The sequence below is a fragment of the Aspergillus campestris genome (genome assembly GCF_002847485.1).
Source record: "Aspergillus campestris IBT 28561 chromosome Unknown P168scaffold_4, whole genome shotgun sequence".
Taxonomy (NCBI): Eukaryota; Fungi; Ascomycota; class Eurotiomycetes; order Eurotiales; family Aspergillaceae; genus Aspergillus; species Aspergillus campestris.
Genome location: NW_020194339.1, coordinates 893,685 through 909,654, shown reverse-complemented (window position 1 = coordinate 909,654; position 15,970 = coordinate 893,685). Strand labels below are relative to the sequence as shown.

Sequence of the window (15,970 nt, the reverse complement as noted above, 5' to 3'; positions counted from 1 at the left end):
CGTCGGAAAGCGGATCCGGTGCGAGACAGTGGCATGAGTTATTGAGCTTGATCTGGGATATCCTTGCCATCATCATTCTTTTTGTGGTATTTTTTTTACCGTGGAGGAGTACTGTCAGACAGACCCTGCGACGATCATACCCTTTTTTCAAGTGTTTCCTATTTTAGGATCAAGCGGAGAAGGGGCAAAAGTCTGGAACCGAAGCTGGAGGACCATGGAATTGAGACGGGACAAAGGTTAACCCTCATGGTATTCTTCAGACTCGGCCAGTGAGATGAATTCTGGGACTGGAGACCGAAGTTGCGGTGGAGTGATAGATAATTTCAACCCTCAGCCAGGGAGCCATATCTGATATTGACTGGCTGTTAGGGAGGAAAAAGTGTAAGTTGCTCCATTTTTCAAGTGCGGCACACAGACCACTGGTGTGGCAAAGTGGTAACCTTGACGTTTCTTTCCCAGCCTGTAAGATGTCGTGCCATGAATTGTTTCTTTTGCATGGGTGGGTTTGATCATTGGAATGCATCCTCTAGTAAGGGGACCTTGAGGCCTGATCGGTTAGATGTTGCCTTAGATCCTCACCTGAGTATGGTTGGGCGAATGGAGTACAAATATACATGTAGTATTGAAAGTAATGAAAAGGATAGAGATCATCATGGTTTAATGAATCATCATGGTTTAATGACACTAACAATTTTCAAACAAAAAATCACAAAGCAAAACAATAGGATCAATAAAGGGGAAGGCTGAAGTGAAGAATGGTGCCCAACCAGGCAGCGAGATACTGGTCAAGCCCCAGTAGTCGTACTTAGGCATGCTAAGGTATGGACCGTACCTAAGATACTACGATAGCTTAAGATTAGTTAGGGGGCCGTGACGGGAGCCGGAAAGCCAGTCTCGGCTAGTTCTTAGTAGGTACCAGGCATAAGGACGGACTTGGGCACGTATCAACGGTCAGCTGGAGAACAGTTTGATAGAGATTTCGATATTAATCTCGGACTCCAGTTGACCCATGAGTTTAAAATTAAGCAGTCAAATGTCTACAATATATAATATGATATAATATAATATAATTATAATTTAATGAATTGAATATATAGAGGATAGACCCAAAAAGAGGCGAATACTCGAGGCTGGAATGAATAATACCATGAATACCTAAACCAACAACCAATCTCTTGCCTAGCCTTGTATGGTACAGCATCTGGAAACTACTCAGGCACTTCACCTTTTCTCTTTTTCTTGACATGGGATCCTTCATCCAGTTCTTGCTCACTCTTGTCTATTCAACTGACTTTCTATTTTCATTCTCTCTCTTCTTCCCTTCTTCCCTTCTTCCCCCCTTCCATCCTTCCATCCTTCCCTCCCCCCAACCATAGTGGTTGGTTATGACTCTATCCCGCCACCAACAAACAGACTACAACACCCCCACATTGTACGAATCCCTCGATACGCTATCTGAGCCACTCAGAAGGGACATCGACATCCCTCTCTTTGGTTGATCCTCCACCCAAGACCCTCAAGAACCTTGGAACGGCTGCGGTTGTCACGCGTGGACCAGCCTACCTACCATCGCTGGAGTCTCTTTGGTTCTTGTTTTTGTTCTTACTCTGACTCTTTTTCTCCTCCCTGCCATCCCCCCCCATTGTCTCCTGTCGTGACCCTCAGGGGCGGGGTGTCGGTCATAAAGCGGGCCTACTTGTCTTGTGAAGTCGTCGCAATCCTTCCCCCCTCCCAAGACTACACTGGTTCATCCGTGGTTGGAGTTCACCACGAGGGGGGCGAAAGGGCCGTTCACAACAGATCGAAATCAATCGAAATCTCCAAAAAAGCACTGACACTTCTTGAAGTAGTGTGTCTTCCTGGAGGATTGGTTGGTTTTTTTTGGGCTGATTATCCTGGACCATTGTGTTAATATTATCATCATTTCCATCTCTCTTCCTCTCTTTCTTCACACACACTCTTTCTCTCACTTACACACACTTCTTCCTCCTCCCTCACACCACACTCTCTCCCCTCTTCTACTACTCTCTCTTACTTCCTCTCGCTCTCTCTCACTGGAGTCTTCCTTGTCTGTTGTCTGCTACTGTCTTTTGATTTTTGCCATATATCCTCTCTTTTTTCTTCCCTTTCCTATATCGATTTGACGATTGTTCCGACATCTGGTCCCTCTTTTAATCTCTGTCTCCTGGGCATCTGGTGGACAACATATCGGATGATTTAACCTCCTGATCTACGACGACTTTGAACCCACTCTGTACATTCCAGCCTGCCTACTTTGATCCCGATCGAATTCCCCGACCACCATCGGAACGCTTTGAATAGAAACCTATTTGGAGGATGAAGGTACGTCTCTCTATCTCTCCCTCCTTCTATCTTCCTATCTTCTATTCTTCCTTTCTATCGTCTTCCCGCCTCTCGTTTATATCGCTTGTTCCCTAAATTCTCCCCCCCCTCCCCCCCCTCCGCCCCCTTACGACAAAGTACAACCACCCCATTATTCAAAAATTACAAGGCGCATTCATTAACTTTTGATTGTTCCTTGGAAATTAGGCCATTCGACGTTCCCTCAAAGGGGAAAAGGACCCCAAACCCCACCACCACCATCATCTTTCTATTACACCCAAGTCCGCGATCGCCATTCTTCCTCCCAAAAAGGTGTGTATTCTATTTTATTTTATTCTATTTTTTTTTTTAATCCCGTTCATTCTGTTTTTCGTCCGCCTTACCACCATCATCGGCTTCATCCATACAAATCCCTCGCCCTTCCTCTCCTTCAATCCCTCCTTTCTTCCCCATCCTACCCTCGGCCGTTACTCTTATTATTTTATCTCATCTTATTATTATTATTATTATTTTTTTTGGTCCCCACCCCCACCACCTCCTTTCCCCCCTCCTCGTCCGCACTCTCAACTCGACTCTTGCGCTGGACAATCTTTTATTAACCACACCCCTGTCTGAACACGTAGGTTATCAAGGCTCTTTACGACTACCAACCAGAATTCGGGCACACCCAGGAATTGTCGTTCAGCAAGGGGGACTTCTTTCACGTTATCAGCAGGGAGGACGACTCGGATTGGTACGAAGCGTGTAATCCCCTCATCCCTAGTGCCAGGGGGTTGGTCCCGGTGTCGTTCTTCGAGGTCATTGGCAAAAACGAGAGAGACAGTGGCGGTTCGGTTGACCTTCATAAGAAGAAGGAGTCGCACGACTCGGGCTTCTCCGATCGAGCTCCCGCTGCTTTCCCCGGTCCCGATTTCGTCAACCCGCCCAAATCTCATCACCCTCAGTCCGTGTTCAGGATGTCGGCCCTGGGAAAGGGCTCCAGCCCCATGGTCTATGGAATCGTACAGTATGACTTCCAGGCCGAGCGCCCGGACGAATTGGATGCGCGAGCTGGGGAAGCCATCATCGTCATCGCCCAGTCCAACCCGGAATGGTTCGTCGCCAAACCCATCGGTCGCCTGGGAGGGCCCGGTCTCATCCCCGTCTCGTTTATCGAACTGCGCGACATGCAGTCGGGCCAAGCCGTCACCGACCCGTTGGAGGCGGTCCGGCGCGCAGGCGTGCCTAAGGTGGAGGAGTGGAAGAAGATGACGGCCGAGTACAAGAACAGCAGCATTACGCTGGGCAAGATCGATCCCACGCCGCCGTCGTCGATGCAATCCGTCACCTCGAGTATGGATAAGATGTCCGTGGGCCACCAGAGTGTGACGTCGATCAACCAGAATGGCAGCAACTCTTATGTGAGTCGCTCCTCTCCCCTCCCCCCTCCCTGCGGCGGGCCCCGCTTGTCGACATGTCGTTTCTGTGTGCTAACCCCGCGTGTTTCCAGGGCTACCACCAGCGCAATACCAGCAAAGGAACGCTGTCCCAACAGTTGTCCCAGCCGCCGCCGCCGCCGTCGTCGTCGCAGGGCTACCCACGACCGCTCATGGCCCCGATCGCCGCGTCGATCCCCCGGTATTGTTTCGACAACGACAAGTATTGGTACATCATCGAGGCGAAGATGGAGGATGGCCGCTGCTGGGAATTGTCGCGATATTATCATGATTTCTACGACTTCCAGATCGCCCTCCTCACCCAGTTCGAGGATGAGGCGGGGAACCGCGGCCGCCCGCGAACGCTCCCGTTCATGCCCGGGCCCGTCACCCACGTCACCGATGCGATCTCCAACGGCCGCCGGCAAAACCTGGACGAGTACATCAAGAAACTAATCTCCATGCCTGCGCACATCGGTCGGTGCCAGTTAGTGCGCGAGCTGTTCGCGCCGCGCCCGGGCGATTTCGAGATTGATCCCAGCGCGTTCGGGGAGGATGCTCGATTCTCGGGCGGTTCCCACCATTCGTCGGCCCACGAGGTCTCGCGCAGTGCGTCCCGGCAATCCTCCCAAGCCCAGATGAATGCGCAATACGCCGAACGACCGGGTTCTCACCAGCGGACCCAAACATCGGGGTCGCAACTCAATGGAGCTCCCCCGTCGATGAACCGCCAACCCAGCTCGATCACGCAGGTGTCCACCGCGTCGAGCGGCGGCGCCATGAAGGTCAAGGTCTTCTTCCAAGACGATCTCATTGCGATCCGGGTCCCCAGCGACATCTCCGTGCAACAGCTACGCGAAAAGCTCATGGACCGGTTGAAGATCCAAGACGGGATCGTGATGCAGTACAAGGACGAGCCGTCGGGGGCCTACGTCGACCTGGTCAGCGACAGCGATCTGGACACCGCCGTCCAGCGCAATTCCAAGCTGACCCTGTACGTTGGGCTTGCCTGAAAAATACAACCAGAAATCGAAACCAAAAAAAATCCCCCTCAAACTCCAACAACTCAAATAAGACGGAGAGGAAGAGAAGGAAAGAAATGCCCGGACGTGGACCTGCATAGATTCGTGGCTTCTTGTTGTCTTCATCGACATTTGCGATAGATTTGGTGATCTTCTTGCGTGATCTCTATTTGTTCATTCGTTTTTTTTTTTTTTTTTTTTTTCTTCTTTTTCTCCCTCTACTTGCCCGGTCTCCTGGGGAAGCATGGTGTCATGGTGTTATGAATTTTCTTGAGCTTGGGCACTTGGCCATTTGGGCGCTCTTTTACCCGATTCTCGTTTTCTTTTGTTTTGCTTCTTTTCCCTTCTCTCTTGGTGGGTTTATGGGGCGGATGGATGTGAAGACTGATGCCCGAAATGTTCATGTCACTGTATTCTTTTTTGCTTCCATCTGTTCTATTTCTTGTTTGATCTTGACTTGCATTTGTTCTGCTTGGATGTTGTTGTTGCCCGTGGGCCAGGGCTGCTTGTGATATCCATACCTTTTCCACGGCATCCTTGTGACTTGTACATAAAGTCTTTCCCTGCATATATATATCATACAGCCCACTGTAGGCTTCGCTACCTACATGTTCTGAACTACTTTATATATTGAATATAGTAAGTCAATGTAGAAAGTAAGGTAATTCTGCTGTTCAGACAAGTTCTCAAGCTCATTGGTTGCCGGATTTCCGCGGTCGGGGTCACATGACATGCGCCGGCAAGTCATCCGCGGTTCTTTTTCGCTTCATCGGACTTGCTCTCGCTCGCGTGTCTAGGTACTCTTCGGTCTGTCTTTTTGTTTTGTACGCGTGTACGCCTCGCGAGTCTGTCGCTACTCTACACAATCTAATTATACTATCCTCTCTCTCTGTATATAGGCCTTCCCCCTTCATTACCTTGATTGTTTACCTTGCTCGATTTCCCCGCCTCTGCTCGCGTGACCAGACGATCCTCCTCCACTCCGATTAACCGTACCGGAAACCCCGCCCGATTGCGCCGCTGTACAAATATTCCCACACATGTATCTATAGACTGATTGCCTTATTGTCCGGATATCTTACTACCATTCGTGCCAATGAGCGGGACGCCTGCGAGACTGTGCGCGGACTTCTTTCCGAGCGCGCTGAGAACGTCCCGCGGTGCCCTCATCCGACCAGCCACACTCCGCGGAAACCGTCGGGTGTGTAACAGAGACCTCCGAAGAGGTGTCCACCATGTCCGTCGGGCACCGCCACCGTTGACCGGTCATGCATGCGGCCGGGCGTATGTGCATGGTCTGCAGGACCGCCCCTCTATCCGGGGGTTCGCCTCGGAGGCCGCCAGCAGAACCGGCGAGAACACAGAGGGGCAGTTGGAGGGTGGCCCGCTGAAGGAGTACGGCGCGAGGGTCGAGCAGGGACGCCTGCGCGACGACCCCCACCAGAGACGTAAGCATACACACTGCTGGCTATGGCCGAACGAGGTAAGGTGAGACGTGCTAACAGGCCGGGGGCGCTGTAGAAATCATTGAGCGGTTACAAGACCTTTACGAGCGACTGCGAGGCTACAACCCTTCCCCCGTCGTCCATCCCAGCATCGAGTCGTTGGACCCGGACGTGCCGAAGACCTCCTTCCTCGGCTCCCTTTTCGGCCGCGGGGCCCAGAAACATGAACCGACCATCTCCGAGGACCTCCCCAAGGGTCTATACATGTATGGCGATGTTGGATGCGGCAAGACGATGTTGATGGATCTGTTTTATGAGACTCTCCCGGCGAATATCTCGTCGAAGAACCGGATCCACTTCCACAACTTCATGCAGGACGTGCACAAGCGGATGCATGTGATCAAGATGAAACATGGTAATGATTTCGATGCGCTGCCGCTCGTCGCTGCTGAGATTGCTGAAAAATCGAGCGTGTTGTGTTTCGATGAGTTTCAGTGCACGGACGTGGCGGATGCGATGATCTTGCGGCGGTATACTTATCTATCTGTTGTATGTAAGAATGCTATGCGACGCAGGCTGACAGATATGATCCAGACTCCTCGAAATACTCATGGCCCACGGTGTCGTACTCATCACCACCTCCAACCGCCACCCCGACGATCTTTACAAGAACGGCATCCAGCGCCAATCCTTCATCCCCTGCATCAAACTCCTCCAGACCGCCCTCGAAGTAATCAACCTGAATTCCCCAACGGACTACAGAAAGATCCCCCGCCCCCCAGCCGCCGTGTACCACAACCCCCTGGGCGCCGACGCTGAGCGCCACGCCCAAAAGTGGTTCGACTTCCTAGGCGACCCGGTCCACGACCCTCCGCACCCGGCCACGCAAGAAGTCTGGGGTCGCAAGATCCAAGTGCCCCTCGCGAGCGGCAAGGCCGCGAAATTCACCTTCGACCAGCTCATCGGACGCGCCACCGGCGCAGCAGATTACCTCGAACTGGTCAGGAACTACGACGCGTTCATCATCACCGATGTACCGGGGATGAACCTGAACCAGCGAGATCTCGCCAGACGGTTCATCACGTTTATCGATGCCGTTTACGAGAGTCGGGTAGGAACCCCCACCCCCCCCCCCAACGCCCTTCCCCCATATACCCACATCTATAGTGCACATCCACTAACCCACCCTGACCACTAAAACAGGCAAAACTAGTCCTCACCTCCGAAGTCCCCCTAACCAACCTCTTCCTCTCGGAAACAGACATCAAAAGCTCCGTCGAAGACGGCAGCGACCTGTCCGACGCAATGCGCATGATGATGGACGACCTAGGCCTATCGATGCAAGCGCTGAAAACGAGCTCCATCTTCAGCGGGGACGAGGAGCGGTTTGCGTTTGCGCGCGCGCTGTCCCGGCTGTCTGAGATGGAGAGTAAGGAGTGGGTGGAGCGCGGTCTGGGCGTGGGGTTGAGTGAGAGCGCGGGCGAGAAGGAGCATGATGCTTGGTTGAAGAGTAGGAGTCGGTGGAGTGAGGATAATATGTGATATCATTTATCTTCTTCCTCCTTCTTATGGATTGTTTGGGGATGGTGTGGATGTGTGTGTGGGAAGAGATGGTTGTTAGATTGGAGAAGTAGTAACTACATAGTACATACAAACCTAGAATAGATAGACAGTGTGATCCATGTTTTCATTTGTTTATACTCTCCCTCCTTGACCTCTCTTCCTCTCTCGTTTCCTTTTCTTCTCTTCCTTTCTTTTCTCGCTGAGTCAATGTACATACGGATACATGTCCAGATATATGAAAAGAATCTCCTATTACCCACAAGGAATTAATAATTATCAATTCCAGACTCAACGTGTTGAATAATCGATCTTATGACGTCATTCACACGCAACCGCCTTCCTACTTCCCACAAACGCAGCATAACTAAGTGCTGCACTTGCACTACATTTATAACTACTGATAATCATCGTCAATAAGGGATATGATAAAATCACACAGCTTACCTACCTACCGAGGTATTCACCTACCACTAAATAGTAGATAGGTATAGCAGGTGTGGTTATAATCAAATAAGCTCCCATAGGCTGGCTGATACATGGGATTGAACACACAATGATCGACAGGACTAGCCAGATGGGGTACTGGACAATGGAAAAACCGGGTTTGCTTTCGGTACTACGCAGGAGTTTGTTTTCTGTTGACGTCTACGTTTGAGGAACATCATACTATACGACCTATGTATTCCGAGGAGGTGTGGGGAGGACATACCAGGGGGGTATCCATCTATTGCATCATTTGTGTTCAATATTCCTGTTGTATAAGTTATATAAGTATCGCTGCGGTATTATTTAGTTGAAATCAATCTACTATACTACAACGCTTACGCTTTATACCCCATTCTACCATTCGTGTTCATTGCTATTATAAACCTACACCATGGACGCAAAACAAGCAGACATGAAAAACGAAACGGTCGAGCTGTCCAACCAGCCCATGACGACCGACTATGGCATCAAAGTCTCAGACCCCGATCACTGGCTGCGGGTAGTCGACGAGAAGCGCACCGGGCCTAGCTTGTTAGAGGATCCTATTGCGCGGGAGAAGGTATATCTCTATCTTCCTTTCTTTCATATTCAGCCTTATGATTGCTTTACAGCGGTATTTTAGTGTTATGGATGCTAATGACACCAGATAATGCGCTTCGACCACGAGCGCATCCCCGAGCGCGTCGTGCACGCCCGCGGCGTAGGCGCCTTCGGGACCTTCAAACTCCACAGACCCATCCCAGAATACACCAGCGCAGGCGTACTGAACGACACAGCGCGCGAGACGCCCGTGTTCGTGCGGTTCTCGACGGTGCAGGGCAGCAAGGGGAGCGCGGATACAGTGCGCGACGTGCGCGGGTTCGCGGTCAAGATGTACACGGCTGAGGGGAACTGGGATATTGTGGGGAATAATATCCCGGTTTTCTTCATCCAGGATGCGATCAAGTTTCCGGATGTTATTCATTCGGTGAAGCCGGAGCCGCATAATGAGATTCCGCAGGGTCAGAGTGCGCATAATAATTTTTGGGACTTTCAGGGGTTGCATAGTGAGACGGCGCATATGCAGCAGTGGGTATGTTTTTTTTTAATCTCTATTTTTTTGCTTTGAGGGAGGGAGAAGAGTGGCTAATGAGTTAGATTATGTCTGATCGGGCCATCCCGCGCTCGCTTCGCATGATGCAGGGGTTTGGTGTCAATACCTACTGTCTTGTCAATGCGAAGGGAGAACGCGTCTATGTCAAGTTCCACTGGAAGCCTGAACTGGGCGTCCATTCTTTGGTCTGGGACGAAGCCCTGAAGATATGCGGGCAGGACCCCGACTTTCACCGCAAGGATCTGATGGACGCCATCGACGCGGGCCAGTATCCCAAGTGGAAGTTCGGCATCCAAGTGCTTCAGGAAAGCCAAATGGACGACTTCGAGTTCGACATCCAAGACGCGACCAAGGTGTGGCCTGAAGACCAGGTTCCCATTGAGTACATCGGCGAGCTGGAGCTCAACAGAAACGTGGACGAGTACTTCCCGCAGACGGAGCAGGTCGCGTTCTGCACGAGCCACATCGTCCCCGGAATTGACTTCTCCAACGACCCTCTCCTGATTGGTAGGAACTTCTCCTACTTCGATACCCAGCTATCCCGTCTCGGTCCCAACTGGGAAGAACTCCCCATCAACCGCCCCATGTGTCCCTACATGAGCCTCGTCAACCGAGACGGCGCCATGAGACACCGCATCACAAAGGGCAAGGTGAACTACTGGCCCAACCGCTACGAGGCGAACCCGCCCACGGATCCCTCGCAGGGCGGCTTCGCGACTTACCCCGAGAAGCAGCAGGGCGTGAAAGCCCGCGGGTTGTCGGACAAGTTCAAGGAGCATTACAACCAGGCGCAGATGTACTACAACTCGCTCTCGCCCATTGAGAAGATGCACACGGCCAAGGCGTTCTCCTTCGAGCTGGACCACTGCGACGACCCAATCGTGTACAAGCGTCTCTCCGAGCGTCTAACGTTTATCGACCTCGAGCTGGCGAAGACAGTGGCCAAGAACGTGGGTGGGGACACGCCGACCAAGGCATCGAAGAAAAACAAGGGGCAGACCGCCCAGGGCTTGAGTCAGACCGACTACGAGCCCGCAACGGCCGTGATAAACACGCGCAAAGTTGCAATCTTGATCGCCGACGGCTTTGACCACGCCTCGTATATCGGAATGAAGACCGCCTTGCAGGACCGCCACGCGTTCGTTGTTACCATCGGCTCGCAGCGGCAGGGGGTGATCGCCGAGTCTGGCGAAAAGGTTATCCCCGACCATCACTTCCCAGGAATGCGGTCTACCCTGTTCGACGCGACGTTTATCCCGGGGGGTAAACATATCGCGACGCTGGCGAAGAATGGGATTGCGAAGTACTGGGTGACGGAGTCTTTTGCCCATTTGAAGCCGATTGCTGGTGTTAACGAAGCTGTGGATTTTATCCAGAGGCAGATTAACCTGGGCCCCGTGAAGACTGCGTCTTCTGGTCAGGTAGTCGAGAGCTATGGTGTTGTCACTGGTCAGGGCTCTCCGTCGGACTTGCTCAAGGCTTCCGCGACTATCTCCAAGGACAGCAAGGGGCTCGCGGACCAGTTTATCTGGCATATTTCCCGACATAGAAACTGGCAGAGAGAACTGGAAGGATTGATCGACGAGGTCGCCGCCTGAATTGTCCTAATGACGATATGATCATGTGTTAGTGTAACTATAATGTATTTAGTAATGAAGTCAATCACCCCTTGCTATACAGAATGGAGGTCCACTGAAGACATGGAATCTTCCGCAGAAAGTGTTGCTTTATTTTCCTTTTCCTTGTATATATATATTTTCTTTTTTTTCCCAAGTTGTTTCCTGTCCTCTCTTGCTTGTTTTGAAATCAATATGGACTAAAATTGCAATGTAACACTGCATGTGATATACGATGCGCAACGTGATTAGTACAGTTGCGAACATACATTTCAATGGTGATTACTCCGTGGAATACTGCTCGAGCCGCCTCATATGCTGGCATCATAATCACGAGTAATTGAAAAGGACGAATTAGCCCTCTCCCATTCCTGGACAGGATTTCCCAGCGCCCTCTTGGTATTCACGCATTCCAACCTAGCCACACGATATTTGACCACTTGGATCAAAGGCAAGGTAGTCGACGGGAAGAGACGCGACGGGCAAGAGCTGGCGTCTATTTTAAAAATTTCTTGAGGTGATTGTTCCTCGGTCTCGTCAAACTGAACATTAGGCAATGGCATTCAAGGTGTCGCGCTCTCAGCGCTTGAGCGCAGTGATCGTAATTGCCTCTCTTTTTTTCATTAGCGAGATTGCAGGTAATGACCTTCCACATATTCTGAGGCTTTTGCTCGCGAAGACACCCTGCTAAATTGAAGATGCAGTTGGATTCTATACGCATTCACTTGCTTTGGTTGCTGATGCGTTTCATTATGTATGATTGTGTCTATTATCGCGGCGGCGCAAGTGCAATTGTTAACAGAACCAGCTAAGTGATTTGGTCGGCTTCGTAGTCGCCTTGGTGGCTGTCAGGGTACGTTGCAACCTGCAGATTGAGGCAAACATGCTGATGCTGATGTGATCCCAGGTGTCGGAAAGTGGAGAATCGCCTGATTCCCTTTCTTTCGGATGGCAGAGGGCCCAGCTTTTGGGTGCCTTCTTCAATGGTGTTCTTCTCCTGGGGCTTGGGATCAGCATATTTTTGCAATCTATAGAGCGCTTTGTCACACCCAGTCGTTGGTCTACCCTTCCTCCGGAGATGCCCCTGCTCATGTGCCTTAGGGGTGGAGAATCCAAAGCTCATGCTTATAATGGGGTGCATTGGATTGGGGTTAAACATTCTCAGTGTCACATTCTTGCACGGTATTGGTCCTCTGCAAAATAGATAAGCTACGAGAGGGGTTTGATACTAACCTGTGACAGAGCATCACCACCATGGTCATGATCATGACCACAGTCATAGTCATAAGCATGTACCCGCGCTGGAGGACCCAATCACTGCTGTTGAAAGCGGATGCGGTGGGGAAAGGAAGACGTGTGAGGTGAGATATGCCCTACTCAGACACTTCGTGAGATCTAACATGTGAGAATATAAAGCATCATGACCACGAACATCAAGACCATGCCACAAGACCAGCTCCCGGCGGACACGACCTGGCGATGATGGGGGTCTTGCTTCATGTTATCGGAGACGCAGCCAATAACCTGGGAGTTATAATTGCGGCATTGGTTATTTGGCTGGCTCGTTATGAGGGGCGGTACTATGCCGACCCCGGGACAAGCATGGGCATTGCCATAATGATTATACTATCATCATACCCTCTGGGTAGGTTCATATGCCAGCCTGTTGTGACCGTGACTAAGAATGAGGTGCAAAGTGCGACGTTCCGGCCTGATCCTGTTGGAAAGCTCACCCGATGAGATCGACCCAAGGGAGGTGAAAGGAACCCTGGAAAAGGTGAGGAACCTTAGGCCCACAGTATACGCCTTAATCAATCGGCTAGCTAACACACCCAATACAGATTCCTGGCGTTCTCTCGACTCATGACCTCCACATTTGGCAGTTGAACCAGCAGAAAACGCTGGCATCTGTACATATTGTTGTTTCCGAGCCCTCAATGGGCCAATTCCAGGAGATGACCAAGGTTATCAGAAAATGCTTTCACGCGTACGGAGTTCATTCAGTGACTCTCCAGCCTGAAATTGCTCCAGTGATCGGCTTTGAGGTCAAGGAGATGACTGGGGGAACAATATGCCGGGAGAAATGCCAGATGATGTGTGGGACGACGTGTGAAGAGTTGATGTGCTGTGGGCCGGATTAAGGGATTTGGAGCAGGAACAGAGAGAAAGAAAGGAGAGAAGTAGAAAAGAAGAAGAAGAAGAGGGCGAGGGACACGTGAGGACATCTTGATAGAGGGAATTCAATTCCGGTGGTGGCGGAACCTTTCCGTCCATATTCCACTGACTTCAAACTCCAAACTTTCCAACTTCCTCTCTTCTTTCGTCCTTTCCCATGTCTCGAGGGCTTGGGTTGCAAATCCTTAAACCAAGGAATCTGTACTACAATCGAGTGAACGATAGGCATATTGACACTTCACCAGCCAATCAGTTCACTCAGCACCTCCAGTTTCCATTATCTCCTGTATTATGCATCCTCCGCAGTGGACTCCACCCAGACCAATGATCAACATATCCACTGGCGTCCCCCACTTCTAGATAGCAAGGAGGAGTGTCACCTGCGTCTCCCCAATGCCATTGGATTACATCCCCGATAAACCGAATTGGAGAATGATTCCTGGTTCATCCCCGCATCGAGAAGCCGACAAAGCCTCGAACCTAGGCGCTGTCAGATAGATGGTACAGCACCCGTCGCTCCCTTGCTGACTATCATCCTACTAGACGTGCAATAAATAGTCTGATCACGACTGTTTCAATTCTCTTCTTTTCACTTACTTACATTATTCTCTTTCCACACCTGAAAGACCCTCACCAAACCAGTCAAAATGGCCATTCAGAATTGGCAGCAACAGGCGCAAAAAGCAAAGGATATCCTCCAGGAATCCGTTCCCAGGGAGTGGCTCCTTCCGGAACATAAGCTACCCTCCGCCGATCAAAAGAATGTCGAGGATTTTGCTGCACGAAGCGGCGCTCTGAGCGATCGTGAGCTGTCCCTCACTGGCATGTCCGCCACAGTTTTAGTCAACGGAATGACCGCCGGGCTTCTGAGCGCAGAGGAAGTGGTGGTATCATTCTTGAAAAGAGCTGTGCTGGGGCATCAGCTGGTGTGTTTACTCACACATGTTGGTAGCATCTCTTCTAACATGCTATAGCTCAACTTTGCTACCGAATTCATGGCGGATAGGGCAATCGCTCGCGCCAAGGAACTAGACCGGTATTACCAGCAAACAGGCAGGGTTGTTGGACCTCTGGTAGGTAGAAATACTCATAGTAACCAGTAATTTGGACCAACTGACAGGGGATATCTAGCATGGCGTTCCCATTAGCGTCAAGGAACACATCCAGGTCAAGAACCGTACCTGCAACGCCGGCTACGTAGCATGGTAGGTACACTACTCCCCGTCATCGTTGAACGAGCAACCTAACCCTATCCACCAGGGTAAACGACGTCGCACCAGAAGATGCTCTCCTCCTCAAGTATCTTGAGAGAGCAGGTGCTGTTTTTCACGTGCGCACCAACCAGCCTCAGTCTCTCATGGTAACACCACCCTACCATTGTCAATGTACCTTTGAACAAACTAACAATAACCAGCACCTCTGCTGCAGCAACAACCTTACTGGGGCAACAGTCAATCCATATAATAGAACTCTAACTCCAGGTGGCTCCTCTGGAGGCGAAGGTGCCTCAATGGGCTTCAAGTGCGCCCCTCTAGGTATCGGCACCGACATCGGGGGTTCGATCCGCTCCCCAGCGGCATTCTGCAACGCATACGGGTTCCGGCCGACGGCACGCCGCAACCCATGCACGGGACTCAAAATCCCGGAACCGGGAGAAGAAGCTATATTGGGCGTCGTGGGGCCCCTTGCGAGTCAGAGCATCGAGGATTTAGACCTGTTCCAGCGCGCAGTGCTCGACCAAGAACCGTGGGACCAGGAGACGGGACTGGTGCCAGTGCCGTGGAAGAGAGTGCAGCCGAACAAGGGGATGACGGTTGCTATCATGTGGGACGATGGGTATGCCTCTTTCCATCGTACTATAGAAGAAAATGAACAAAAACGGAAGAAAAAGGTGAAATAACTGATGCAATAACAGCGTCGTCCATCCTCACCCACCCATCACGCGAGCCCTCAAACACGCCAAATCCAAGCTCCAAGCAGCAGGGATCAAAGTCCTCGACTGGGAGCCCTACAAGCACGCCCACGGCTGGGACATAATCGTACGTTTCCCTCCCTCCAATCCACCTTCCCCTACCCTCCATACTAACCCTACTTCTCCATCCCACCAGTCATCCATGTACTTCCCCGACGCAGCCTCCAGCCAACGCAACCTCCTCGCCACCTCAGGCGAGCCCGCCCTCCCCCTAACAGAATGGGCTTTCAGCTACTCCCGCCCAACGCCCCTAACCATCTCCGAAACCTGGACCCTCAACACCCAGCGCGACACCTACCGCGACGAGTACCACGCGCTGATGAAATCCCGCAACGTGGACTTCATCCTCTCGCCCGCTTACGTCGGCGTCGCGGCCGTGATGGGCGAATCGCACTACTGGAACTACACGGCTATCTGGAACATCCTGGACCAGCCGGCCGTCGTGTTTCCCAGTGGATTATTCGTGGACCCTGCGCTGGATGCTGTCGATGAGGCGTACCAGCCGCGCGGTGAGGTCGATGCGAGGGAGTGGGCGAAGTACGCGCCGGAGAGGTATGAGGGGGCGCCGGTTGGGTTGCAGTTGACGGGGAAGCATTTTAGGGATGAGGAGACTCTTGCGGCGGCTGGGTTGGTGAAGGGGGTTTTGGATGGGACGAAGGTTGTTTAGTTGGGAGTTTATTTGGACGTCTTTTGCCCTCTTTCTCTTTCCGTTCCTTTCCTCCATTCAGTCAATGTAACTAGGTGTGTCTACTCAGACGGTGACTACAAAGAGTACAGCAAGGGAAGGGAATAGAACCATTTACATCCTGTCATTATATCCATCCAGTCATCAAAGTACAT

General features: G+C 51.5%; 5 protein-coding genes across 5 annotated transcripts; all 5 read left to right on the top strand.

Moving 5' to 3' along the window:
* Positions 1–2,337: 2,337 nt before the first annotated feature.
* Positions 2,338–4,771, top strand: P168DRAFT_280526 (phosphatidylinositol-3-phosphate-binding protein BEM1; the record flags this gene model as incomplete). Its single annotated transcript, XM_024835873.1, has 4 exons — positions 2,338–2,343; positions 2,551–2,655; positions 2,967–3,743; positions 3,833–4,771. The coding sequence occupies 4 exons, from the start codon at positions 2,338–2,340 to the stop codon at positions 4,769–4,771; spliced, it is 1,827 nt and encodes a 608-aa protein (XP_024694210.1).
* A 1,105-nt stretch (positions 4,772–5,876) lies between these two features.
* Positions 5,877–7,767, top strand: P168DRAFT_280525 (AFG1 family ATPase; the record flags this gene model as incomplete). The annotated part of the gene is made up of 5 exons (XM_024835872.1): positions 5,877–5,981; positions 6,084–6,228; positions 6,302–6,755; positions 6,820–7,336; positions 7,429–7,767. The coding sequence occupies 5 exons, from the start codon at positions 5,877–5,879 to the stop codon at positions 7,765–7,767; spliced, it is 1,560 nt and encodes a 519-aa protein (XP_024694209.1).
* Positions 7,768–8,596: 829 nt separating this feature from the next.
* On the top strand, positions 8,597–11,148 carry P168DRAFT_250429 (catalase-domain-containing protein). Its single transcript, XM_024834214.1, has 3 exons — positions 8,597–8,833; positions 8,921–9,346; positions 9,412–11,148. Exons 1-3 carry the CDS (start codon positions 8,666–8,668, stop codon positions 10,963–10,965), a joined length of 2,148 nt encoding a protein of 715 aa, XP_024694208.1. The 5' UTR covers positions 8,597–8,665; the 3' UTR covers positions 10,966–11,148.
* Positions 11,149–11,252: 104 nt separating this feature from the next.
* P168DRAFT_127490 (putative di-, tri-valent inorganic cation transporter) lies at positions 11,253–13,289 on the top strand. The gene is made up of 9 exons (XM_024832660.1): positions 11,253–11,621; positions 11,688–11,737; positions 11,792–11,836; positions 11,891–12,038; positions 12,085–12,165; positions 12,226–12,344; positions 12,400–12,628; positions 12,681–12,760; positions 12,825–13,289. Exons 1-9 carry the CDS (start codon positions 11,540–11,542, stop codon positions 13,122–13,124), a joined length of 1,134 nt encoding a protein of 377 aa, XP_024694207.1. The 5' UTR covers positions 11,253–11,539; the 3' UTR covers positions 13,125–13,289.
* Positions 13,290–13,317: 28 nt separating this feature from the next.
* On the top strand, positions 13,318–15,940 carry P168DRAFT_266271 (fatty-acid amide hydrolase). Its single transcript, XM_024834957.1, has 7 exons — positions 13,318–14,084; positions 14,133–14,231; positions 14,290–14,363; positions 14,419–14,518; positions 14,573–14,994; positions 15,074–15,197; positions 15,267–15,940. Exons 1-7 carry the CDS (start codon positions 13,806–13,808, stop codon positions 15,795–15,797), a joined length of 1,629 nt encoding a protein of 542 aa, XP_024694206.1. The 5' UTR covers positions 13,318–13,805; the 3' UTR covers positions 15,798–15,940.
* The last annotated feature ends 30 nt before the right edge of the window (positions 15,941–15,970 follow it).